At 39.5% G+C, this 26,360-nt stretch overlaps 1 protein-coding gene across 1 annotated transcript in view; it reads right to left on the reverse strand.

Annotated features, from left to right (window-relative positions):
* The window catches only part of Catsperb (catsper channel auxiliary subunit beta), a 200,199-nt gene that overhangs the window by 58,506 nt on the left and 115,333 nt on the right, over window positions 1–26,360 (reverse strand). Inside the window, exons 17-19 of the mRNA XM_075947829.1 lie at window positions 24,240–24,391; window positions 20,495–20,649; window positions 4,284–4,477 (exon numbers count right to left, since the gene is read on the reverse strand). Of these exons, the coding sequence (XP_075803944.1) occupies window positions 4,284–4,477; window positions 20,495–20,649; window positions 24,240–24,391 (501 nt within the window). The remainder of the gene's footprint in view (window positions 1–4,283; window positions 4,478–20,494; window positions 20,650–24,239; window positions 24,392–26,360) is intronic.

Raw genomic sequence — 26,360 nt, forward strand, 5'->3', positions numbered from 1 at the left:
TAGGTTCAAGTCTCTTGCCAACCCTAAGGTGGCTCCCTTAACTAAGAATTGTGCTTCCGTGCTCCCTTATCCAACCTTCCTTTATCCCAATCCTCCTTTTTCCCCAAGTTCCCCCCATCCTCCCCTTCTCCCTTTTCTCTCCCCATCTCCCCTTACCTCTATCCCACCCCACCCCCAAGATCTCAATTTTCTCCCCAGCAACTTTGTCTACTTCCCATAGCCAAGAGGATAACTATATGTTTTTCCTTTGGTTCACCTTCTTACTTAGCTTCTTTAGGATCACCAATTGTAGGCTCCGTATCCCTTATTTATGGCTAGAAACCAATTATGAGTGAGTACATCCCATGTTCATCTTTTTGGGTCTGGGTTACCTCACTCAGGATAGTGTTTTCTATTTCCATCCATTTGCATGCAAAATTCGAGAAGTCATTGTTTTTTATTGCAGCGTAGTACTCTAATGTGTATATATTCCACACTTTCTTCATCCATTCTTCCATTGAAGGGCATCTAGGTTGTTTCCAGGTTCTGGCTATTACAAATAATACTGCTATGAACATAGTTGAACAAATGCTCTTTTCATATGATAGGGCATCTCTTGGGTATATTCCCAGGAGTGGTATTGCTGGGTCCAGGGGTAGGTTGATTCCGAATTTCCTGAGAAACCGCCACACTGCTTTCCAGAGTGGTTGCACAAGATTGCATTCCCACCAGCAATGGGTGAGGGTACCCCTTCCTCCACAGCCTTTCCAGCAAAGGCTATCATTGGAGTTTTTATTTTAGCCATTCTGACAGGTGTAAGATGATATCTCAAAGTTGTTTTGATTTGCATTTCCCTGATCGCTAAGGAGGTTGAGCATGACCTTAAGTGTCTTTTGGCCATTTGAACTTCCTCTGCTGAGAATTCTCTGTTCAGTTCAGTGCCCCATTTTTTAATTGGGTTAATTAGCATTTTAAAGTCTAGTTTCCTGAGTTCTCTATATATTTTGGAGATCAGACCTTTGTCTGTTGCAGGGTTGGTGAAGATCTTCTCCCAGTCAGTAGGTTGCCTTTTTGTCTTGGTGACAGTGTCCTTTGCTTTACAGAAGCTTCTCAGTTTCAGTAGGTCCCATTTATTCAATGTTGCCCTTAATGTCTGAGCTGTTGGGGTTACACATAGGAGGCGATCTCCTGTGCCCATCTGATGTAGGGTACTTCCCACTTTCTCTTCTATCAGGTTCAATGTGTTCTGACTGATAGTGAGGTCTTTAATCCATTTGGACTTGAGTTTTGTGCATGGTGATAGATATGGATCTATTTTCACTCTTCTACAGGTTGACATCCAGTTATGCCAGCACCGTTTGTTGAAGATGCTTTCTTTCTTCCATTGTATACTTTTGGCTCCTTTATCAAAAATGAGGTGTTCATAGGTTTGTGGGTTAAAATTCGCGTCTTCTATACGATTCCATTGGTCGACTTCTCTGTTTTTATGCCAGTACCACACTGTTTTCATCACTGTAGCTCTGTAATAGAGTTTGAAGTCATGGATGGTGATGCCTCCAGACAATCCTTTATTGTATAGGATTGTTTTGGCTATCCTGGGTTTTTTGTTTTTCCATATAAAGTTGATTATTGTCCTCTCCAGATCTGTGAAGAATTTTGATGGGACCTTGATGGGGATTGCATTGAATCTATAAATTGCTTTTGGTAGAATTGCCATTTTTACTATGTTGATCCTCCCAATCCAAGAGCAAGGGAGATCCTTCCATTTTCTGGTATACTCCTCAATTTCTTTCTTCAATGCCTTAAAGTTCATGTCAAATAGATCTTTCACTTCCTTGGTTAGAGTTACCCCAAGATATTTTATGCTGTTTGTGGCTATCGTGAAAGGTGATGCTTCTCTGATTTCCCTCTCTGCTTCCATATCCTTTGTGTATAAGAGGGCGACTGATTTTTTGGAGTTGATCTTGTATCCTGCCACATTACTAAAGGTGTTTATCAGCTGTAAAAGTTCTTTGGTGGAGTTTTGGGGGTTGCTTATGTACACTATCATTTCCAGGATTGGTTTCTGTTTTGTGTGGGAGAACATTGTGCATTGGTTGTTGGTTTATAGAGGTAACATAAAGTTGGAAGAATAAAATGCTGGGGAGGAAGAATTAGGGGGAGGAGAAACTTGATCAAAATATATTTTATGATATTTTTTCAATAAAAAGGAAAAACAATGCAGGTTCTTGCTCTGTAGTTGAGGGTCACCTTGAATTCATGATTCTCCTGTCTCAGAATCCCAAATGAGCCATGTTGTAATAGGGGCGGCGGCGAGGCTGCGTCCCCAAATCCCCAGCCGCCTGGCTCGGCTAGCTTATGCCCCAAAATAATTACACAGACACTGTATTCTTTTAAACACTGCTTTGGCTCATTTCTACCTAGCATCTTCTAGGCTAACTCTCCCACCTGGACTAGCCCATTTCTTATCATCTGTGTAGCACCGGTCTTACTGGGAAGATTCTAGCCTAAGTCCATCCTGGGTCGGAGCTTCAGAGCTTCATCGCGTGTGTCTGCCCAGGAGCCGGGAGCATGGCGGACGTCTGCTCCCGAGAGGAGAGCTGTGGAGTCTGACCTCACTTCCTCTTCCTCCCAGCGTTTTGTTCTGTTTACTCCTCCCACCTATCTCCTAACCAATGAGCCAAGCAGTTTCTTTATTGCTTAACCAATGAAATCAACAGATTGATATGTGACACTCCCACATCAGAGCCACCTGGTGGTATTCGGGTTTACTATAGTACTTCTTCCTCTGTTTTTACCTCTCTATGTGCTGGAGATTGAACCCAGACCCTTGTGCATGCTTGGTTTGACAAGGTGCAGGTTTGACAACTGGAGAAGTAATAGGAACCTAAAGTTTGACATGACCTCCCACCTGATGACTTGCCCTCATCTGGCTTCTCTGCTTTCCCCTGTGGCCTGTCTATATCAGCTGTCTAGTCACAAAGACAAAGAGATCTTCTTAAACTCAAATGAGACCAGTGATTTTCTAGCAAAACCCTGTAATGGCTTACCAGTAACTCAAAGTAAAACCTAAATTTTTTACTAAATTAAAAAGGTTCTAATTATGTGTAGTTATGTGTGTTTGTATGAATATAGGTGTCCTCAGAGAGCAGAGGCAATGAATTCCCTGGAGTTGGAGTTCTAGGCTGTTCTAAGTGACTGAGTTTGGTGATAGGAACTGAATTTGGGTCTCCTAGAAAAGTAGTATATATCTATCTAGCCCCAAACCTTATTAACATCTTATAATAATTAGAAATAAAAATGTCTTTTATCATAATAGATTCAAAATCTCTTCTTTTACTTTTTTCTTTTTGTTTTTGTTTTGTTTGTTTGTTTTTTGGTTTTTTGAGACAGGTTTCTCTGTAGCTTTGGAGCCTGTCCTGAAACTAGCTCTTGTAGACCAGGCTGGGTTTGAATTCACAGAGATCCGCCTGCCTCTGCCTCCCAAGTGCTAAGATTAAAGGCGTGTGCCACCACCACCTCGTTCAAATTCATTTTTATTAGGTAGGGCAAAAATGTCAAATTCTTTGAAAAGAATTGACACTAATTCTCACTACACCCCTTTGGCTAGCTTGGAACTTGATATCTCTATCAGATTAGCCAGAAAGTCACAATGATCTGCCAGCCTCTACCTCCTAAATGCTCGGATTAGAGGTGTTACATCATCATTCCTGGCCTCTTAAAAAAAATTAAAAATACATTTCAAATGTATTTTTAATTGACACAAAAATCCTATTTTCTCTTACTTCTTCTGGCCACTGTTTAAAACAAAATAAGTCTCACTGTGATGGATAATAAATACTAATAATAATAATATATAAGTGATTATTATGTTATAAACATCCTGCAACAACCTGAGTATCTGAAAATTTTGGTTAGTTGACAGTTGGACTAGAATTGGAGAGTAAGGATAGTTCATGTAGTGGTAGCCTACTTCCCTAGTATATACAAGGCTTTAGGTTCAATCTCCAATCTCACACACACACACACACACACACACACACACACACACACACACTAAAACATATTATAAAGGAACATGAAGTCTTCCCAAATGCAATGTTTTGTAGCCATCAGAAACAGATTGTATTTTTATACTTACCTTGTGTTGTAACTCATCCTAGCTGGTCGTTGGTAGTGCACACCTTTAATCCCAGCACTCGGGAGGCAGAGGCAGGTGGATCTCTGTGAGTTTGAGGACAGCCTGGTCTACAAAAGCTAGTTCCAGGACAGGCTTCAAAGCTACAAAGTAAATCGTGTCTTACCTTGTGTTGTAATAGTAATGCGATAAAAATGGTTTTGAAAATGTGAAATGGAAAGAGAAGCAGATACGCATTGGCTCTCCTGATCCGATTCTATTCCAAAAGGCTCAACCATTTCTGTGAGAACCGAGGTCTGGAATCCGAAAGGACCTTTGGTATGTTCTAATAATTTTTTGATGATTCCAAGTCCATTTTTACTAAAAACAAACCAATAAACAAAAAATGGATATCCCAGTGGTTTAAATAAGCAGGCATATTAACATACAATCTACAAATAAAATATACCCATACTAGGATTGAAAATAGTAATATACCAACTACCAAATTACTACTTGACAAACAGTTGTTCAAAGATTTTAGTTGCTAACAAAATGACATATACAACATAAATTTTCACACTTAAAATAGGCAGAGATTATCTATCATCTAACATATATCTATCTATCATCAATTTATCTATCATCGATCTATTTATCATCTATATACATCTTTTTAGTGCTGGGAATCAAACCCAGAACTCCATGCATGTTAGACAAATGTTCTACCTCTGATCCACACCCCAGCCTATGAGTATTTTTAAATGTCACAGTTCAGCAGAGATGATACTTAAATGGAAATAGATGCACATTGGCTACACGTATGTTTGTAAATTAAGACAAGTTTCCTAAAAAGCAATTTAACACTTCACATTTAAATGAAAAATAAGGTCATGACTGCTCCTAGGTATGGTGGATATTTGCTCTCGATAAGAGGGACAGAATAATCAGAGGCATCTGGAAGGGTCCAGTGCAAAGAGCTTCTGGTTGTAAGGGGCTTTGGGAGTGCACAGCAGTGACAACTAGTATTTAATAAGTTCTCACATCAGACATATAATTCCTGTTGGTAAACCCCACTTGGCAACGCTGTGGGCTTACTAGCTGTAAATGACTGGTTGTTTCTGTCCACAACTTTCTCAGGTGTCACTACTATATCTTCCTAATAAGAACAGCTGTAGGGTTCTTTCTTCCCTTTGGTGGTGTGTTTTACACTTATTGGGCACACATATAGCTGTGACGGTCAGGAAGATGATTTCCACTTAACTGTATAATTTTGATGATAGAAATAATACTAGGATATTTTACATTGCTCAGACTGACATATAATTCTCAGCCACAAAGACAGTCTTTTACAGAGACAGCTAATTTTGGACTCCAGAACAAACTCAAAGCAGTCTTGTTGCCCCTGAAGATGAATATCTGGTTGTCCTAGAGACAAATACACGAGGTCATTTTCCCAGGTGTTTTACTGATTCAAGGTCAGGACAGCAGCAACTTTAGCAGACATTACATTTTTGCACATAGTCACAGGCTCAGGCTCAAGGTTCAGCCAATTGTTTACTGTCTGGGAACTCTCACCAGCAGAGAGCTATGTGTAGAGCCAAGAGTGACTCACTGGCTGGTCAATGTGCCATCTTTAGCCTAAGAGAAACGACATTACTTATCTTGTATTACAAGAATGGGTCAAGCCCTGAAAATGTAACATGTAATTGTCCAGAGTTTGGCTGTGAGAAAAGGCATAGCAGTGTAGAGGAAGAAATTGTGTCAAATTATGTAGGGAATGGCAGGAAAAGGGGCTGTGCAGAATGTGACGGTGTGAGTGCTGAGAAGGACATGCAAGAAGAAACGTGAAGGTGTGATACTACGTGAAGAATGGATGAAGATTATAGCTGTGGGGAGGAAAGGAAGATGAAGCTGTAAAAAACGAAATGTAGAAGAGACATGTATGAAAAAGAAAGATGTATAACCATGTAAAAGATGTGTAAATGTGTGTGTGTGTGTGTGTGTGTAAAGATTATGGCTGTGTGGAGATATGTGGGACAGAGAAATTCTCAGAAAGATTTTTTTCAAGATGAATTAAAGAGAAAGTTACCATTAGAAAGGGTGTATTTCTTTATTTCCCTTTAGATAGAGAAGTTTAGTTCTCATTGCACTGGTAGATATTTTTTTGCATATCCTGGGTGCTGATTGGTTACTGAACCCCCAGTTAGCCATAGTCCAGACTAAAGAGAGCCATAAAATGAGAGAGTGGGAGCAAGAAGAGAATAAAGAAGAAACAAAGGTAGAGAGGTTTTACAATCCCAGCACTGGGGAGATTGGTTCACACACACACACACACACACACACACACACACACACACACACACACACACGGCAGGGGGGGAGGGGGTGGCAAGTAAGCCCAGAAAGAGCAACATGGCACATCAGGGAATTGGAAATTAAAAAATTAAAATAACAAAACCCTAAGACTAACACTGTCAAATGTTGGTAAGAATATATGAAAGACATTTTAATTTATTGCTAGGGGGAATGTAAAAAGGCATGGGGAGTTAGGCAGTTCTTTTTCACCTCAAACATAATCTTACCATATACAATATTCCTGATTTTCACCCTTCCTCCATCCCAGCCATCATGGGAGTAGGGAAGTATATATCTTAATTAAGGGAGCCATTTTAGGGTTGGCAAGAGAAGTGACTCTAGAGGGGTTCCCAGGTTTCCAAGGAGATGTTCCCAGCTTGTTCCTTGGGCAGCTGAGGAGAGGTTGCCTGAAATGGCCCTATCCTATAGCCACACTGATGAATATCTTGCATAATACCATAGAACCTTCATCTGGCGATGGATGGAGATAGAGACAGAGACCCACATTGGAGCACTGGACTGAGCTCCCAAGGTCCAAATGAGGAGCAGAAGGAGAGAGAACATGAGCAAGGAAGTCAGGACCACGAGGGGTTGGTCCACCCACTGAGACGGAAGGGCTGATCTAATGGGAATGAGCATGTGATCAAACCGGACTCTCTGAATGTGGCTGACAATGAGGGCTGACTGAGAAGCCAAGGCCAATGGCACTGGATTTTGATCCTACTGCGTGTACTGGCTCTGTGGGAGCCTAGTCTGTTTGAATGCCCACCTTCCTAGACCTGGATGGAGTGGGGAGGACCTTGGACTTCACACAGGGCAGGGAACCCTGACTGCTCTTCGGACTGGAGAGGGAGGGGGAGGGAAGTGGGAGGAAGGGGAGGGAAATGGGAAGAGGGGAGGAGGTGGAAATTTGTAATTAAAAAATATTAAATAAATAAAATAAAAAGATATAAGGAAAACAATATTCCTGATTTTTATCTAAGTGAACTGAAAAGATGTGTCTACACCAAAACCTGTGTGTAGATACTACTAGCATTGTGTTCATTGGGAGCAGCAGGAAAGTCTTTCAGTTGATGAATAGGTTGGAGCTGGGGAGATGCTTGGCATTTAAGAACACTGACTATTCTTCCAAAAGACATACCTTGATTCCCAACACCCACATGACAGCTCACAACCATCTGTAACTCCAATGCCTAAAAACCCAACGTCCCCTTCTGGCCATGGGCACTGCATACACATAGTGCACAGATAGATGTATGTGTTGACCAAACACCCACACATAAAACAATAAAAATAATTTAAAACAATGGATGAATGCTTATATAAACTGTGTTTCAAACAGTCAGTAGAATACTATTTATCACTAAATAATTATCAAGTCATTAGAAGATAATGGGTATCTTTTAAATTTTTTGAAATTAAAATATAATTAAATCACTTCCCACTTTCTTTTTCTCCCTCTAACTCCTCCAATATCAGCTCCTCCCTTATCCTGCTTCCTTTCAAATTTATTACCTCTTTTCCTCTAATTGTATATACAGTGTGCATATATACATACATATATATACTCTGCTTAGGTTTAGTCCATTTGGTGTGAACATAATTTCAAGGCTGACAACCTGATATTGGCTAACCAATTAAAGGTTAATGCCTGAGGAAGACTACTTTTTCCCACTCCCAGCACTCCTCAGCTGCCTCTAGTTCTTTGTTTACTGGTGGGGAACCCTATGAAATTTCCCCCTCCTATGTTAGCATGCCCAGTGATGTATTAACTGTTCAGGTCTTGTTTTATCAGGATAATAGGAATCTTTTTTTAAAAAATATTTTTATTTATTTATTATACATACAATATTCTGTCTGTGTATATGTCTGCAGGCCAGGAGAGGGCACCAGACCTCATTACAGATGGTTGTGAGCCACCATGTGGTTGCCGGGAATTGAACTCAGGACCTTTGGAAGAGCAGGCAATACTCTTACCCACTGAGCTATCTCTCCTAATAGGAATCTTATAGGAATGCTTAGAGAAGAAGAAGCAAATTAATTGGAAAAGACTGTGTAACTCCAAATGCGTGACATTCTAGAAAAGGCAAAATGAAGGTGGCAACAATAACAGCAACAAAAAGGTTGCCAGGAGCTGTGGAGGCAAGGGTTACTAGATGAGACACAGAGGAATTTTAGTACACTTCCCTGGGATAATGTTCCTGAACACCATAAAGTATCATCACTCATATTGGTTTAAAATCACTGATTGGTCAGTTAGCCAGGCAGGAAGTATAGGTGGGACAACTAGACTAAAAGAATTCTGGAAAGAAGGAAGACAGGGGCATAGTCCCAACCATATGCAGAGGAAGCAAGATGAAAATGCCTCACTGGGAAAGGTAGCAAGCCACATGGTTAAACATAGAGAAGGATTATGGGTGATTTTAAGTTGTAAGAGCTAGTTAATAATAAGCCTGAGCTAATAGACTGAATAGTTTACAATTAATATAAGCCTCTGTGCCTTTCTTTGGGACTGAATGGCTTCGGGACAGAGCAGGACAGAAACATCCATCTAGAAATGGTGCCCAAATGTTTTACAAGAATTCCGGATTCTTGACAGACAATAACAGAATAAAGCATGACTTCTTGGTAACTGTCTTTTTTTCTAGTAGGCTCTGTTTGCTGGTGAGAAGCAGAGGTGTGTCTCCTTTAAGAGAGGCTTCCTATCAGTACGGTGGTTTCTCAGAAAATTAGAAATAAACCTACTTCAGGACTCAGCAATACACTCTAGGGCATATACCCAAAGGATGATCATACCACAAGGACATGTGCTGAACTATATTAATAGAAGCATTACTTGTAATAGCCAGAATCAGGAAGCAACCTAGATGCCCCTCAAACAAAAAATGGATTAAAAAATGTGGTACATTTACACAATGGAGTACTACTTAGTGGTTAAAAAAAAAGGCATTTTGAAATTTGCATGCAAATGGATGAAAAGAGAAAAAACATCCAGGGTGAGGTAACCCAGACTCAGAAAGATGAACATGGTATGTACTCACTCGTAAGTGGATACTAGCTGTAAAGCAAAGGATAACAAGCCTAGAGTCCCTGAGCCTAGAGAAGCTAAGTAACAAGGTGAAACCTAAGAAAAACATATACAGATCTACCTGGAAAAGGAAATAGTCAAGATCACCTGACAAAATTGGGAGCATAGGGGTGGGGGGAAAGGGAGAGCAGAAGGGAAAAAGGAAGGAAGATGGGAATGAGGAGGAGAAGTTGAGGGAAGGGATGGAGGAATGACTAGATGAGAGCAAGAAAAGAGATATCTTGATTGAGAGAGCCATTATGGAGTTAGGAAGAAACCTGACACTAGAGAATTCCCAGGAATCTACAAGAATGACCCCAGCTAAGACCCTAAGTAATAAAGGAGAGGGTGCCCAAACTGACCTTACCCTGTAGTCGGATTGATGAATATCTTACTATTTTTTACTTTTTTTTTGAGCTATACACTTTTCTCTGCTCCCCTCCCTGACTATTGCCTCCCCTTCAACCGTTTCCCATGGTCCCCCTTCTCATTTTCCTCAGGAAATCTTGTCTTTTACTACTTCTTATGTAATTAGATCCATGTATGTCTCTCTTAGGGTTCTCATTGTTGTCTAGGTTCTCTGGGATTGTGATTTGTGGCCTGGTTTTCTTTGTTTGATGTTTAAAAACCACTTATGAGTGAGTATATATGATAATTGTCTTTCTGGGTCTTGGTTACTTCACTCAATATGATTTCTAGCTCCATCCATTTGTCTGCAAATTTCAAGAGGTTATTTTTCTCTGCTGTGTAGTACTCCATTGTGTAAATGTATCATATTTTCCTTATCCATTCTTTGGTCGAAGGGCATTTAGGTTCTTTCCAGGTTCTGACTATGACAAACAATGCTGCTATGAATGTAGTTGAGCACATGTCTTTGTGGCACGATTGAGCATCCTTGGGATATATACCCAAAAGTGGTATTACTGGGTCTTGAGGTAGGTTGTTTCCTAGTTTTCTGAGAAATCACCACACTGACATCCAAAGGGGCTGTACCAGTTTGCATTCCCACCAGCAATGCAGAAGTGTTCCCTTTACCTCACAACGTCTCCAGCATAAGGTGTCCGCAGTGTTTTTTATCTTGGCCACTCTTTCAGGTGTAAGATGGAATCTCAGAGTTGTTTCAATTTGTATTTCTCTGATAACTAAGGATGTTGAACATTTCCTTAAGTGTCTTTTAGTCATTTTAAATTCCTCTGTTGAGAGTTCTCTGCTTAGCTCTGTACCCCATTTTTCAATGGATTGTTTGTTCTTTTGATGTCAATCTCTTGAGTTCTTTGTATATTTTGGAGATCAGACCTCTGTCTGATATGGGGTTGGTGAAGAGCTCTTCCCAATTGGCTGCGTTTTTGACTTGTTGACCATGTCCTTTGCTTTACAGAAGCTTTTCCATTTCAGGAAGTCTCACATTTATTGTTTCTCAGTGTCTGTGCTGCTGGGGTTATCTTTAGAAAGTGGTCTCCTGTTCTAATGCATTCAAGTGTACTTCACACTTTCTCTTCTATGAGGTTCAGTATGGTTGATTATGTTAAGGTCTTTAATCCATTTGGACTTGAGTTTTGTGCATGGTGATAGATATGGGTCTATTTTCATTCTTCGGATGTTGATATCCAGTTGGCCAGCACAATTTGTTAAATATGCCTTTTTCCCATTTGATATTGTTTGCTTCTTTGTCAAAAATCAGGTGTTCTAAGGTGTGTAGATTAATATCCATTGGTCATCTTATTTGTTTTCATGCCAAAAAACAGACTGTTTTTAGTATTGTAGCTCTGTAGTAGAGTTTGAAGTCAGGGATTGTGATGCTTCCAGAAGTTCTTTTATTGTACAGGAATGTTTTGGCTATCCTGGGTTTTTTTGCTTTTCCATATGAAGTTGAGTACCATTCTTACAAGGTCTGTGAAGAATTTTTCTTGTATTTTGATGGGCATTGCATTGAATCTGTAGATTGTTTTTGGTAAGATTGCCATTTTTACTATGCTAAGTCTACCTACTCAAGGAGAGCATGGGATATCTTTCCACTTTCTGGTATCTTCTTCAATTTCTATCTTCAAAGGTTTAAAGTTCTTGCCATACAGGACTTCCTCTTTTTGGTTAGTGCTTCTCTGAGACATTTTATGCTATTTGTGGCTATTGTGAAGGGTGATGTTTCTCTGCTTACTTTCTCAGCCCATTTATCATCTGTGTAAAGGAGGGCTACTTATGTTTTTTAGATCATCTTGTATCCTGCTACATTACTGAAAGTGTTTATGAATTATACAAGTTCCTTTGTAGAATTTTTGGGGTCACTTATGTAAACTATCATATTATCAGCAAATAGTGAGAGTTTGACTTCGTCTTTTCTGATTTGTATCCCCTTGATCTCCTTTTGTTGGCTTATTGTTCTAGCTAGGAACTCAAGAACTCTTTTGAATAGATATGAAGAGAATGGACAGTCTTGTCTTGTTCCTGATTTCAGTGGAATCACTGAGAGTTTCTCTCCATTTAGTTTGATGTTGGCTGTTGGCTTTCTGTATATTGCCTTTTATTATGTTTAGGTATGTTCCTTGTATCCCTGCTCTCTCCATGGCCTTTATCATGAAGAGATGGTGTATTTTGTCAAAAGCTTTTTAGGCAAATAATGAGATGATCATGTGGTTTTTATTTTTTCAGTTTGTTTATATGGTGGATTACATTGACAGATTTTTTTATGTTAAACCATCCCTGCATCTCTGGGATGAAGCCTACTTGATCATGTTGGATGATGGTTCTGATGTGTTCTTGAATTCGATTTGCCAGCATTTTTTTAGTACTTTTGCATCAATGTTCATGAGTGAGATTGGTTTGTAATTCTCTTAGTAATGTCTTTCTGTGGTTTGGGTATCAGGGTAATTGTAGCTTCATAGAAAGAGTTTGGCAATGTTCCTTCTGTTTCTATTGTGTGATATAAATTGAGGATTGTTGATATTAGTTCTTCTCTGAAAGTCTTGTAGAATTCTAAGCTGAAACCCTCTGGTCCTGGGCTTTTTTTCATTGGGAGACTTTTGATGACTCTTTCTATTTCTTCAGCAGTTATAGGTCTATTTAATTTGCTTATCTGGTCTTGATTTAATTTTGGTAAGTGATATCTATTCAGAAAGTTGTCCATTTCCTTTAAGTTTTCCAATTTTGTGGAGTACAGGTTTTTGAAATATGACCTGCTGATCCTCTGTATTTCCTCCCTGCCTATTGTTATGTCCCCATTTTCATTTCTGATTTTGTTAATTTGGATATTCTCTCTCTGCCTTTTGGTTACTTTAGATAAAGGTTTGTCTATTTTGTTGATTTTTCTCAAAGAACCAACTCTTTGTCTCGTTGATTCTTTGTATTCTTTTCTTTGTTTCTATTTTGTTGATTTCAGCCCTCAATTTATTTCCTGCCATCTAGTTCTCTTGAATGAGTTTGTTTCTTTTTGTTTGAAAGTTTTCAAATGTTCTGTTAATTCACTAGTGTGGGATTTTTCCAGCTTCTTTATGTAGGTATTTAGTGCTATGAACTTGCCTCTTAACACTGCTTTCAGTGTATCCCATAAATTTAGGAATGTTGTGTGGTCATTTTCATTGAATTTTAGGAAGTCTTTAATTTCTCCCTTTATTTCTTCCTTGACGCACTGATGAGTCAGGTGAGCATTGTTTAATTTCCATGTGTTTGTGGGTTTTCTATAATTAGTATTGCTGTTGACTTCTAGTTTTAAACCATGGTGATCTGATAAGGTACCTTAGGTTATTCCAATTTTCTGTATCTGTTGAGGTTTGTTTTGTTACCGAGTATGTGGTCAATTTTTGAGAAGGTTCCATGAAGTACTGAGAAGAAGTTATATTCTTTTTCGTTTGGATGGAATATTCTATAGATGTCTGTTAAGTCCATTTGAGTCATAACATCTACTAGTTCTCTTATTTCTCTGTTCATTTTTTGTCTGATTGATCTGTTCAGTGGTGGGAGGGGAATGTTGAAGTCTGCCACTATTAAGTGTGTGGGACTTAATGTATGATTTAAGCTATAGAAGTGTTTCTTTTACATATGCCCTTGTATTCAGGGCATAGATGTTCAGTATTGAAATTTCCTCTTGATAAATTTTTCTAGTGACTAATATGAAATGACTTTGTCTCTTTTCACTGATTTTTATCTTGAAGTCTATTTTGTTAGATATTAGAATAGCTATACCCACTTGTTTCTTAGGACCATTTGATTGCTCTATTTTTTCCCAACCCTTTCCTTGGAGATGAAGTCTGTCTTTCAGGTAGAGATGTATTTCTTGTATGTAGAAGGATGGATTCTGTTTTTGTATCCAATCTGTTAGTCTATGCCTTTTTATAGGTGAGTTGAGTTCATTTATATTAAGGGATATTTAATGATCAGTGATTGCTATCTCTTGTTAATTTAGTTTTTATTGTTGGTGATGTTAATTTATGCATTTTTTCTTCTTTGGGATTTGCTGCTATGAGACCATCAATTGTCTGTGTTTTTGTTGGTGTAGCCAACTTCCTTGTGTTGGAGTTTTCCTTCTAGTATCTTGTGTAGACCTGAGTTTGTGGTTAGATATTGGTAAAATCTAGATTTGTCATGGAATATCTTGTTTTGTCCTTCTATGGTGATTGACAGTTTTGCTGGGTATAGTAGTCTGGGCTGGCATCCGTGGTCTCTTAATGTCTGTATAACACTTGACAGTGACCTTCTGGCTTTTATTGTCTCCAATGAGAAGTCAGGTGTAATTCTGATAGGTCTACCTTTATATGCTATTTTGCCTTTTTCCTTTACAGCTCTTAATATTCTTTATTTACTCTGTATGCTTAGTGTTTTGATTATTATGTGGCAAGGGGACTTTTTATTTGGATCCAGTCTATTTGTTGTTCTGTAAGCTTCTTGTATCTTGATAGGCATATCTTTCTTTAGGTTGGAAAAGTTTCCTCCTATCATTTTGTTAAATATATTTTCTGTGCTTTTGAATTGAACTTCTTCTCCTTCTTCCATCCTATTACTCTTAGATTTGGCCTTTTCATGATGTCCCACATTTTCTGGATATTTTGGATTAAGGTTTTGTTAGATTTAATGTTTTCTTTAACTGATGAGTCTATTTCCTATATCAGTCCGAACACACTGAACCTGATAGAAGAGAAAGTGGGAAGTACCCTACAACAGATGGGCACAGGAGATCGCTTCCTATGTATAACCCCAGCAGCACAGACATTAAGGGCCTCATTGAATAAATGGGACCTCCTGAGATTGAGAAGCTTCTGTAAAGCAAAGGACACTGTCACTAAGACAAAAAGGCAACCTACTGACTGGGAGAAGATCTTCACCAACCCTGCAACAGACAAAGGCTGATCTCCAAAATATATAAACAACTCAAGAAACTAGACTTTAAAATGCTAATTAACCCAATTAAAAAATGGGGCACTGAACTGAACAGAGAATTCTCAACAGAAGAAATTCAAATGGCCAAAAGACACTTAAGGTCATGCTCAACCTCCTTAGCGATCAGGGAAATGCAAATCAAAATAACTTTGAGATACCATCTTATACCTGTCAGAATGGCTAAAATCAAAAACACCAATGATAGCCTTTGCTGGAGAGGTTGTGGAGGAAGGGGCACACTCATCCATTGCTGGTGGGAATGCAAACTTGTGCAACCACTTTGGAAATCAGTGTGGCGCTTTCTCAGGAAATTCGGGGAGGAGGCGGAAATTTTTTTCAATAAAAAAAGAAAAATACAGTTTGAATGAGGAAGACTCCCTGACAAATCTCTGATAGGAGCCATGGTCCTGATTATCCAACATTTTAGGGCGTCTATCTCTGTTGCAGTTCCCTCTGAGTTCTACTATCAGAACAGTTTCAAGACTGCTGGCTAAGAAGATCAAGCCTCATAGAACATTCCAGTCAGGATGTGACCATAATCCTAAACTTTCTTTGAGTCCCCCTAAGATTATCAGTGACTCCAATCAGCAGAATGCAGCCTAAAAAAACTACACTCACATTCCCAAAACATGGATTATGGATGATTATCTTTGTTTAGTGTGTTGGTTAAAAGTTGTTATGGATAATAGTCTTTTTAAAAAGCTAAACAAAGGAGATTAGAGTCTTGTTTTGAAAAGTAAAAAGGGGAAGTGCTGTGGGATAATGCTTTTTACACTGTAAAGGTTTGTAACTCTTATTGGTTTAATAAAATGCTGATTGACCAGCAGCCAGACAGAAAGTATAGGTGGGGTAACTACACTAAGATACTTCTGGAAGGCAAAGGGGAACCAGCCAGATGCAGAGGAAGCAAAATGAGAATGCCTCACTGAGAAAAGGTACCAAGTCACATGGCTAAGCATAGACAAAAACTATGGCTTAATTTAAGTTGTAAGAGCTAGTCAATAATAAGCCTGAGTTAACAGATGAAACAGTTTATAATTAATATAGGCCTCTGTGTGTTTCTTTGGGACTGAATGATTGCAGAACGTGGTGGAGCAGAGATTTCCATCTACAGTACTCCAAGACTATTATATACTGGCTTGCTTCCCCTAGATTTCTCAGCCTGCGTTCTTAAAGAACCCAGTACTACCAGCCCAGGTATGGCACAGGCCACAGTCCTTAAAGAGCCCAGGTATGGCACAGGCCACAGAGGACTGGGACCTCCCCATTAATCTCTGAGAAAATGATTTACAACTGGTTCTCTTGGAGACATTTCCTCAACTGAGGTTCCTTCCTCTCTGATGACTCAAGCTTGTGTCAAGCTGACACACAAACGAGCCAGGACACTGCCCACACAATCCGGCCTTTACCTTCTCACTGACCTGAGCTATACCATCTCTCCATGCTTGCACACAGTGGCCTTCTCCCTGCTTGTTAAACAGTCCCCACTCTAGTCTCATCGGAATTTCTTTCTAAGCTCTTTTCTTGACACTTAGGGGTTTTTGTTTGTTTTTATTTTTATTTCTTTTTTAAAATTTCATTTTACATTCCAATCACAGTTCTCCCCTCCACACCTCCTCCTGCCCCCATCAACTTCACTCCAGCCCACCCCCACCTACACCTCCCAAAGGGTAAGGCTGAGATCCAGGAATCCAGTAGAAGAGAAGGAAGAGCGGATACATGAGCAAAAGAGGTCAGGATGATAATGGGAAATCTGCAGAGATAGCTGAACTAAGCTTGTAGGAACTCGTGAACTCTAGAACAAAAGCTATGGAGCTGCCATGGTACTAAACTAGGCCGTCTGCACGTGAGAGATAGTTGTATACCTTGGCACTTATTTCTCAGCACTCAATCCTTCTCACATCCCCTGTCTTAGACTTCCTTTCTTCATAGTATATACGAGATCTAATTGGTTTTCCTTATTTAATTGTATGTTTGTGTCTATTCATTAAAATGTCTGTCCTTTGTCCTTTAAGGTTCATGTACTGAGAATTTGGTCCTTAAAGTAATGGTAAGAGGTAAAGTAATGTTAAGTGGTCGTTACATCATCAGAGTGTATTCTCGTAGTTTATGTGCATGAGGGTTTTGTCTGCATGTGTGCTTAGTATTGGCACAGGTCAGAAGGCACTGGATCCCTTGTAATAGGGGACACAAATTGTGTTCCACAAAAGGAGGTGCTGGGAACAAAATCTGGTTCCTCTGAAGAGCAAGTGCTCTCCTCCACTGAGATATCTCTCCAGCCTCCTGGGCTAGGGAGTTTCCATGACTAAATTGGCACAGCCTGGAGTCATCTGAGAGGAAAAGCTCCATTGGGTAATCTGACTAGATCAGACTGGGCATTTCTGTGGGGGGTTCCCTTGATGTTAATTGATGTTGGAGGGCTCAGCTCACTGGAGGCAGCACCATTCCTTGGGAAAGTGGGTTTGGGTTGTATAAGGAAGCTAGTGAAATGGGAGCCAGTGATGCAGCCAGCACACCAACCTATAACTGATCAAAGTGCTGATAATAAATGGCTATGCTGTACAATAGTGGACCAAAGGTCATCCCTAAGTGCAATAATAAACACCCAAGCTGTATCACCTCTCTAAGGCTCAGGGAACATTGGAGGGGAGAGAGAGCGAGAGGACAGATGTAAAAGACAGAGGAATGTGTTGAGTATTGTGGGACTTTCTGTCCTCTGCGTGCAAAATGGTCATTGTCATCTTGAAATAACAGCAACTGTGATTATTCACAAGAGATTCTTAGAAAAGTAGAGCCACGAACATTTCCTCATGAAAGTGATGGAGAGCCTGTGAGACTTTTGAGGCCTCTCTCTGTCCCTAAGACTTGATAGAAACAATGCTCGGTCATTGCACAATCTGAAGGGAACAGAAATAACTTCTGAGAAAAAGAAGAGTATTAAACTTAAACTGCCACTCTGGGTCTTCATTTTCTTATGAGGATTTCCATGCTATATGAATTTTGAACCAAGTAAAAGTATGTGTTTTGTTTCAGTTTATGTCTGTTTAATTCTTAAACCTATGTATGAAATATCCCTAAAAGGGAAGAGGTAAAAAAAAAAAAGTTCCTACCCTCAAATATATTCCAAATAATTGACTGTATAAGTAGCTTTATTCCCAGAACATAGAATAAATTTCAATAAATTTCCAAAAGCAAACCTTCAAAGCACAGAAAATTACTATCCTAAGATTTTTCTAGAAAACAATACTTATGAGGTTTTGTAATCTTGTTAACAGACAATAAAATATTTCAAGGGCAAAAATATATGTGAAAAACTGTAATTTCATTTTGAACACATATGTTAAAATTAAAGTGTTAGCGAACTAAATCCATAAGTGTGACCAAGACAACATTGTTAAATCCACACTATAACTCATGATATTTATCAAAATAAAGGGGAAAACTGGGAGAAGTAGCTCAACATATGTTTTAGAAAATTAAAAACCTGGGTTGGAGAGATGGCTCAGTGGTTAAGAGCACTGCCTGCCCTTCCAAAAGTCCTGAGTTCAGTTCCCAGAAACCACATGGTGGCTCACAACCATCTGTAATGAGATCTGGCGCCCTCTTCTGGTCTGCAGACATACATGCAAACAAAATACCGAAAATACTGTATACATAACAAATAAATAGATTTTAAAAAATTAAAAACTCAAATATCCAAATCTTTGGCAGTTATGACTGTTGTATGACATGGAACTAGTAACTAAACTAGGGCCTTTCTGCAAGAGCAGTGGAAGCTCTTGATGACTGAGCCATCTCTCCAACCCCCTCTGCCTTTCTTTGCAGGGAAAGGGTCTCTCAGTGAAAGTAGAGATTACTAAAGGACTAGACTGATTGGTCAGTGAACCTCTGGAATTCTCCTGCCTCTGCCATCCAGAGCTGGGATCTCAGGCATACCACAGCATGCCTGGTTTTTTACATGAGTGCTGGAGATCTGACCTCAGACCCTCATACTTGGGCAGCAAGTTCCTTAATCACTGATCCATTTCTCCAGCCACCAAATCACAAAACTCTTAACAAGAAAAAAAATTAAGTGTTAAAAACTGTAGAAAGATCACATTATGGACACACACACACGTGCTGTTCCTCTAGAGAACACTGACTAATAGGGAGGTGTTTGCATCATGAGAGTAGAGCCCTGTCTTTGAAATGGAGTAATTATGAAGAGATATCAGTCTTCTCTGTTTCTCAAACATGCAGTTGTCCTTCCCTCTACCTTCCACATCAAGTAAGGCCATTGCCCTGACCACAGTTAGAAGTCTTAACTTGGAGATTCTAGTGGCTGGAGTCAAAAGTCCAGATAATCCCCCATTCTCTAGAAATCACCCAGTTTCAAGTGCTCTTTAGTAGCAGTAGAAATTGAACTAAGCCAGAACTAACCGAAATGCAGCAGGATGAGCAGCTTGAAGGAAACACTAAACACCAGGATCATTTACACCATGGAAGAAAAGCATGGGGAAAGGAAACAGTGCTGACCATAACACAAGAAAGTAAGCATCAGCCCAAACTGTTACAAGTGCTAAAGGCCAAATCTGTGTAAGTATGTGAGTCTGGAAAAGCTGGGGCACTTGGGCAAAGGGACTTTACAATTAAGGAAGGCTTTCCTTTGAAGGCTCATGACAAAGATTCAGGCAAAACAATGACTAGAGACACTGGCAGTGCAGGTGACCTAGAAAGAGTCAGAGAACAGGAAGAAGCAGGCTTATTGTATCACCTGACTCTCTGAACTTTGTTTCATGGAAAGCAAAACCCTAATCCACTTGAGATTGGGTATCAGAAACGTGCACACAGGCTTCACAGTGCTACCTGAGGATTCTCCCTCTCAATCTCTACCTTCCTCGTCCCCTTGCCCCTCTTCCCTAGGAAGAGAAAGCTGTAAGCAATTATGTAAGAAAACAAAGACAATTCTCTGTAGTGCACAGGTAATACACTTTACAGAAGAGGAAACTATAACACAATTCTTGGTCCACTAAAGAGTACAAGGATGTGTCTTGTTCCTAAATGTCTAAGGTATTAAGTAGAACTAGCCACCAGCAAGATGACTCAATAGGTGAATTCATGTAGGTTGTCCTCTGATCCCACATGTGGCATATGCACATGCGCGCGCGCGCGCACACACACACACACACACACACACACACACAGCGAGAGAGAGAGAGAGAGAGAGAGAGAATAAATATTTCAAAACAAAAGAAAAATAATTATTAAAGGCACTTGAGAAGGATAAATTCCACCCACAAAGTAATTGCAGACATAAAGCAGAATTTGGTTGCCTCAAGATATACCTTCTATTAAGAGAATTTTTTTCTCCCTGAAGGAAAACTGACAAGCTAAATCTAAGAGTCACATAGATAATCAAAAGTCAAAGATATCTAGGAAGAGGCAGAGGCAGGGAGATCTCAAGAGGTTCAAGCCAGCCTGGTCAACATACAAAGTTTTAGGCCAGCAAAGAATGTGTAGTGAGAATCCGTCTTATTAAAACAAAAATTCCTTTAAAAATTAGTTTAAAATTTTGAATCTGAAAACCAGCATGTATTCTAAATAAGTCTGAGCAAGTCATCAATTACCCAAATTTTATCAGTTTCCCAAGGTGGATGTTTTTGAACTTCATTCTGTCTATACTGCTGGCAGGTGTGTTCACAGGTACATGTGCGAAGAAAAGCATTTCCTTGGGAGAAAGGTACTGTGGAGCTAGTGCAGCATCAAATCCCAAATCAGGAGACTGAAATAGAGAAAAGGAAATATTGTACGTTGAATGCTTATGCTTCAATTATAACACAATTCAAATAGCAAACTTGTTTCCCATTCATATCAAAATGATACGGCTTTACTTACTGACTGGAGTAATATACCTCTATGCTCTTGGGATATCTTTGAATATCTATCTATGCAAAAGAGAAAAAAGTTTTTTGCAGTGGAGGAAAAGAAAGTCTGATAATTAAGACCCAGTTTGAGGTTCCGGTGCCCTTTGTAGGAGGCTGTGGGTGTATGTGATAAGTTTGGAGGTGCAGATTTTAGAGCTGGGTTATCTATGGTGACATCATCGTGAACTCAGCAGATCCGGTCATAACTGGGTTTTTACTTGGAGTTTTACTGAGAAAGGGTCTAATAGGGGCCTCTTCTTTGAGCACTGCTTCTCTGAGTCTCACGCTCTGTATCTAGAGCCTCCCGGTTCTGGTCTCTGCTGGTCAATTCCATTTCATGAACTTATAGGACTTACAGATTGTCCCTTAAGATAATGTTTGCCTAGATTTCTGACATCTAATTCCTTCATCCAGAACTGCACAGTTTTGAGACTTTTCAATGGATGAAACAGAGATGAATACTTGCTTCAAAACAGCTGTTGGAGTCTCCTCTGTTGATTAAGAGATCAAGTATTGCATGCATGTGTGTGTGCATGCCTGCATGCTTGCTTGCCTGAGTGCATGCATCTGTGTGTTTTGGACTCGTAGATACTGCAGTCTGTTTTGGGTTATATCTATCAAGTACTGCCTCCAACAAACATTTTCTGTCACGTTTTCCTCCCAGTGTTTGAATTTTGGGTTCTCACCCAAAATGAAAGAGATAGGGAAATAGTGTGGCTAAAAGGACAGATCCTGAATCAATTGCCTCAGTGAAAATCTGTTTTTATTACCCCCACATAGTTTGGGTAGTTATTTACTCTCTGTGTTCCTTGATTTCCTCCTAAATAACTGAGGACAAACAGTTGGGAAGATGAGACATTCACAGCAGTGCCTGACACATACTAAGAACTACTGATTACTCTTTTCCAGAGAGGATGCATGTATTTGTAGAGGGAAAAAAATAAAGTTGTTGAATAAGAGTTCTTCAAATTTGTCCTGAGTACAAGAATTCCTACAGTTTTTCCATCATAACAATTTCAACTTTCACTGAAGGGAACTAAGCTAATTTCTACAAAACTATGATGTTAGTGAAATTTTGACACGGCTGCTTTTTTTGGTTATGTCTAGCAGACTGCTCATATCTTCTACTTTGTACATTTGCAGAATCCAGACCCCAGGTTCAGAGAACATGTTGGCATCTCCCTCTCATGGAATCCTCTCTACTTTGTGTGCATGTCTCAGACAGAGGATGTTATAACACCTCGCTGTCCACCTGTAGCCTTGGCCAGGTGTACAGACTGATCTCGTAACTAATATATATTATATTTATTCTCACCATATTGTGTGAGAGCTTTGCTTGTGTGCTAGTTCACGTTCTAGTGCTGACCATAAGTAACTTCTGGAGGAAACAGCTTATTTCAGATTATAGTTTATAGTCCATCAGGAAGGAAAGTTAGGGAAAGGACATATGTCGGGAACTTGGAGGCAGGTAATGAAGCAGAGGACATCTAAGAGTGCTTCTTGCTGTGACTGCCCACATTAACCAGGAACAAAGAAAATGCCTCAGAGATCAGGTTCCAAGCCAGTCTGATGTAAGCAACTCCTCAAATGACATTATTCTTCCCAGATGTGTCAAGTTGACAAAAACCCAACCAGCACAGTTTACATATATGTGCCACATATGTGTACTTACTGCTTTTAGAGGTAATAAATGTGTATTGGATATTCTGGAGCTATAGTTATAGATGGTTGAGTCAATATGTGGGTTCTGTGATGTGGGATTCCCCTCTGTATGCTGTGACTATCATTGGTTAATAAAGAAACTGCTTTGGGCCTATAGCAGAGCTATAGGGGAACAGAGCTAGGCGGGCAAGGTGGGGAGAACTAAACTGAATGCTGGGAGAAAGAAGGCGGAGACAGACATGCTGAAACTTTGCTGGTAGGTCACAACCTCGTGGTGATGCACAGATTAATGAAGACAGGTTAAATTAAGATGTAAGAGTTAGCAAATAAGAAGCTAGAGCTAAATGACCAAGCAGTGGCTTAATTAATATAGTATTTGTGTGTTTATTTTGGGGCTGAGCAACCAGGAACAAAACAAGCGGCCTCCTTGAACAGTTCTGAATACCAAATTCGGTCCTCTAGAAGGGTAGCAAAGGCTCTTAGGCACAGAGTTACATATCTAGGCCTGGGCTGACCTATAAAGAGATCCATTCTTTGATGTGGGAGTGTCATATGTCAATCTGTTGATTTCATTGATTAAGCAATAAAGAAACTGCTAGGCCCATTTGATAGGCCCACCCTTAGGTGGGTGGAGTAAACAGAACAGAATGCTGGGAGAAAGAAGCTGAGTCAGAGAGTCACCATGGTTCTCTCACTCCAGACAGATGCAAGTTAAGATCATTCCTGGTAAGCCAGCTCATGGGCTACATACATTATTAGAAATGGGCTAGTCCAGGTGCGAGAGTTAGCCTAGAAAAGGCTAGATATAATGGGCCAAGCGGTGTTTGAAAGAATACAGTTTCCGTGTAATTAGTTTCTTTAGCAAAATGACAATTTTACCAAATTCCATTTTACTCTTGGCTGCTTTCTTGATGAGTAATCATTTTCTACCTCTGCCCCCTCTCTTTCCATAAATAGTAGATTATACATTGTAATTAATAAAAATACGCGTCTATAGCCAGGCAATGGTGGTACATGGCTTTAACCCCAGCTCTCAGGAGGCAGAGGCAGCTTGTGAGTTTGAGGCCAGACTGCTCTACAGACCCAATTCCAAGATAGGCTCCAACGCTACAGAGAAACCCTGTCTCAGAAACCCCCTCAAAAAAATGCATCTATTATCTTCTGTGAAGGGCAGAAAAACTGTGCTCTATGTCGGCATTAACAAGGAATAAACTAGGGAGTAGGGTTATTTAACATGGACAAGTCAAAATCATTTATCTTCAAGGCCAACATTGTGAGGTTAAAAAATAAACTCCACCAGGAGCTGAGTTGTTCGTAACAGATCTGTGATAGACATTATGTTGTTCTGCAGTGAAATCTTGTAAGAGGAAACCTGTTGGGCTTCCAGAAGATTTTGGAGGAGTTCAATGTTGTATAAAAGTTTTCCTTTAGCAAAGAGTGTTTGTCCTGATGGGTCTGGAGATATGGCTCAGCTGTTAAGAGCACATACTTGCTCTTGCAATGGACCTGAGTTTGTTTTGCAGGTGTCCTGCCAGGTGACTCACAGCTGCCTGGAATACCAACTTTAGTGTAGACCCAGCATGTCTAGCCTCCACAAACACCTGCCTTTATATGTACAGAGAGAGAGAGAAAGAAAATTATACATATATTTATATATGTATATGTAAAATTTTAAACCACTAAAAAGTTTTGTATTAAGGAAAACACTGTCTCACTAGCCAGCACAGAGAATGTGGCATCTGTTCTCAAAACAAGGCAAACAGTCTCAGTGCATCATGTTACTGACCTTTCCAAAAATATTAACACCTCCAGAGCGTGAAAATGATGAACTAGAATTAACGTGTCCTGGAGTCAGTTTGTGTAAGAATCCCAAGTGATCATAGTATATTGTGAAAACTTTATCAAGACAATCTCCACTGTGAGTATATCTTGTTGATCCTGTTAGGAAACAAACAGAACTCTCTTGATATTGATACAATACAACTAGAAGAAATTTTATATTGCACCTGTAAAAATCTGCTTGTTTAAATTAGGAGTGAGAGTAGGGCTCTGAGACTTCGAAATTAGTGAAATACGTGCGGCTTTGTGCTGCATCCTTGGAAAGTCTTCTGTGGTTCCACTTCATTACAGAACATGTTCCCCAATGTGGCAGACAGAACAGAACAAAAGGGTTGTCTGGTCAAGGGATAATGGAAGGAGGGTTTTATTCTCCCTGGTGGTGCTTTCTCTTCCTAAAACTATCAAATTAGGCTTCTGTCTATCTAGGATCTTGTGCTTCTCTATCATTAATTTTTTTTTCTCTCTTTCTGTGGTGAATAGAACTGGAATTTGATTGTGATTGTATGGAATATATAGATTGCTCTTGGTAGGATAATCAGTTTCACAACAATGATTCTTCCAGTTCATGAGCGCTGGACTTTTCCATTCTTCAGTGTTATTCTCTACTTAATTCCTCAGTGCTTTCATTTTCATTGTAGAGAGCCTTCACATCCCTTGTTAGATTTATTACAACAGATGTCATCTTTTAAGGCTACTGTGAATAGGATTCTATGATCTTTTTAACATGTTGCCTGTGGGTGTCTTACAAATACCCCTTTAATATTGGACTATGTTCCTTGTATTCTGAGATTTTTAGGACTTTAAACACGAAGAGATGTTGGATCTTTTCAAAGAATTCTTGTGTCTGTTGACCATGTAATTTCTATGCCAGAGTCCATTTATGTGATTTATGACATTTATAGCTTTACATATACCAAACTATTACAGAATCTCTGGAGTAAAACCAACTTGATAATGGTGAACAATATTTTTGATGAGTTCTTAAATTTAGCTTCCAAGTGGATTTTTGAGAATTTTATTGGTCTAAGTTCATCAGATAAATTGGTAGGCTTTTTGTTGTTGTTTATTGTGTCTTTATTTATTTTTGTAATATTAGCTTAAGAAGGAAATGAGAAGGTTTGGCATGGTCATGCAGCCCTTTAAACCCAGCACTTGGGAGGCAAAGGAAGGTGTATTTCTGCAAGTCTGAGGCCAGCCTGCTACACTTCTTAAGTTCCAGGTTGGTCAGCCAGGGCTGCATAGTATGATGCCCTGTTTTCAACAAGAGAGAAAGTTTGGTAATGTTTCTTCATTTATATTTTATTGAATAGTTTGGTAAGGATTGGTGTTAGTCCCTTGAAGGTGTAGTAAAATAACATTGTCAGTTCAAGAGGAGCTGGATGTTTTGTTGCTGTTGTGGGAGATTCTAATTAATTTCTTCAGTCTTATTGCTTGTTAGAGACATTTGCATGGTTTATTTCATCTTGGCTTACTTTTGGGAGGTCACACATATCCAGAAATTTAAAAATTCTTTTAGATCTTACAATTTAGTAAAATATATGTTTTTAAATAAGAGCTCATGATTTGTGAATTTCCCTGGTATTTGCTGTAACACTCACTTTTGTATCTGCTGTTGGTCTTCCTTATCTCTTTAAAGAACCAACTTTTTCTTTCATTGATTCTTGGTCTCTGTTTTCATTTTTTTTATTGAGTTCTATGTTGATCTTAGTGATTTCTCTCTGTATATTGATTTGGGATAGACAGTGTTGGAAGGCAAAGCAAATAAATTGGAGGAATCTAAGCTTGAGAAGAGAGAAGGAGAACGAGGGAAAATAACCAAGGCTAGTGAAACAGTGAGCCAGGAAGTCACTAGCCAGCCAGACATAGAGCAAGCAGGGAAGTAGGACTTACAGAAAGAAAAAGGAAGGAAGGAAGGAAGGAAGGAAGGAAGGAAGGAAGGAAGGAAGGGAGGGAGGGAGGGAGGGAGGGAGGGAGGGAGGGAGGGAGGGAGGGAGGAAGGGAGGGAGGGAGGGAGGAAGGAAGGAAAAAAATCCCCATGGCAAAACGTCGCTGAAGAGAAACGGTAAAA

Source organism: Microtus pennsylvanicus, chromosome 14 (genome assembly GCF_037038515.1).
Source record: "Microtus pennsylvanicus isolate mMicPen1 chromosome 14, mMicPen1.hap1, whole genome shotgun sequence".
Lineage (NCBI taxonomy): Eukaryota > Metazoa > Chordata > Mammalia > Rodentia > Cricetidae > Microtus > Microtus pennsylvanicus.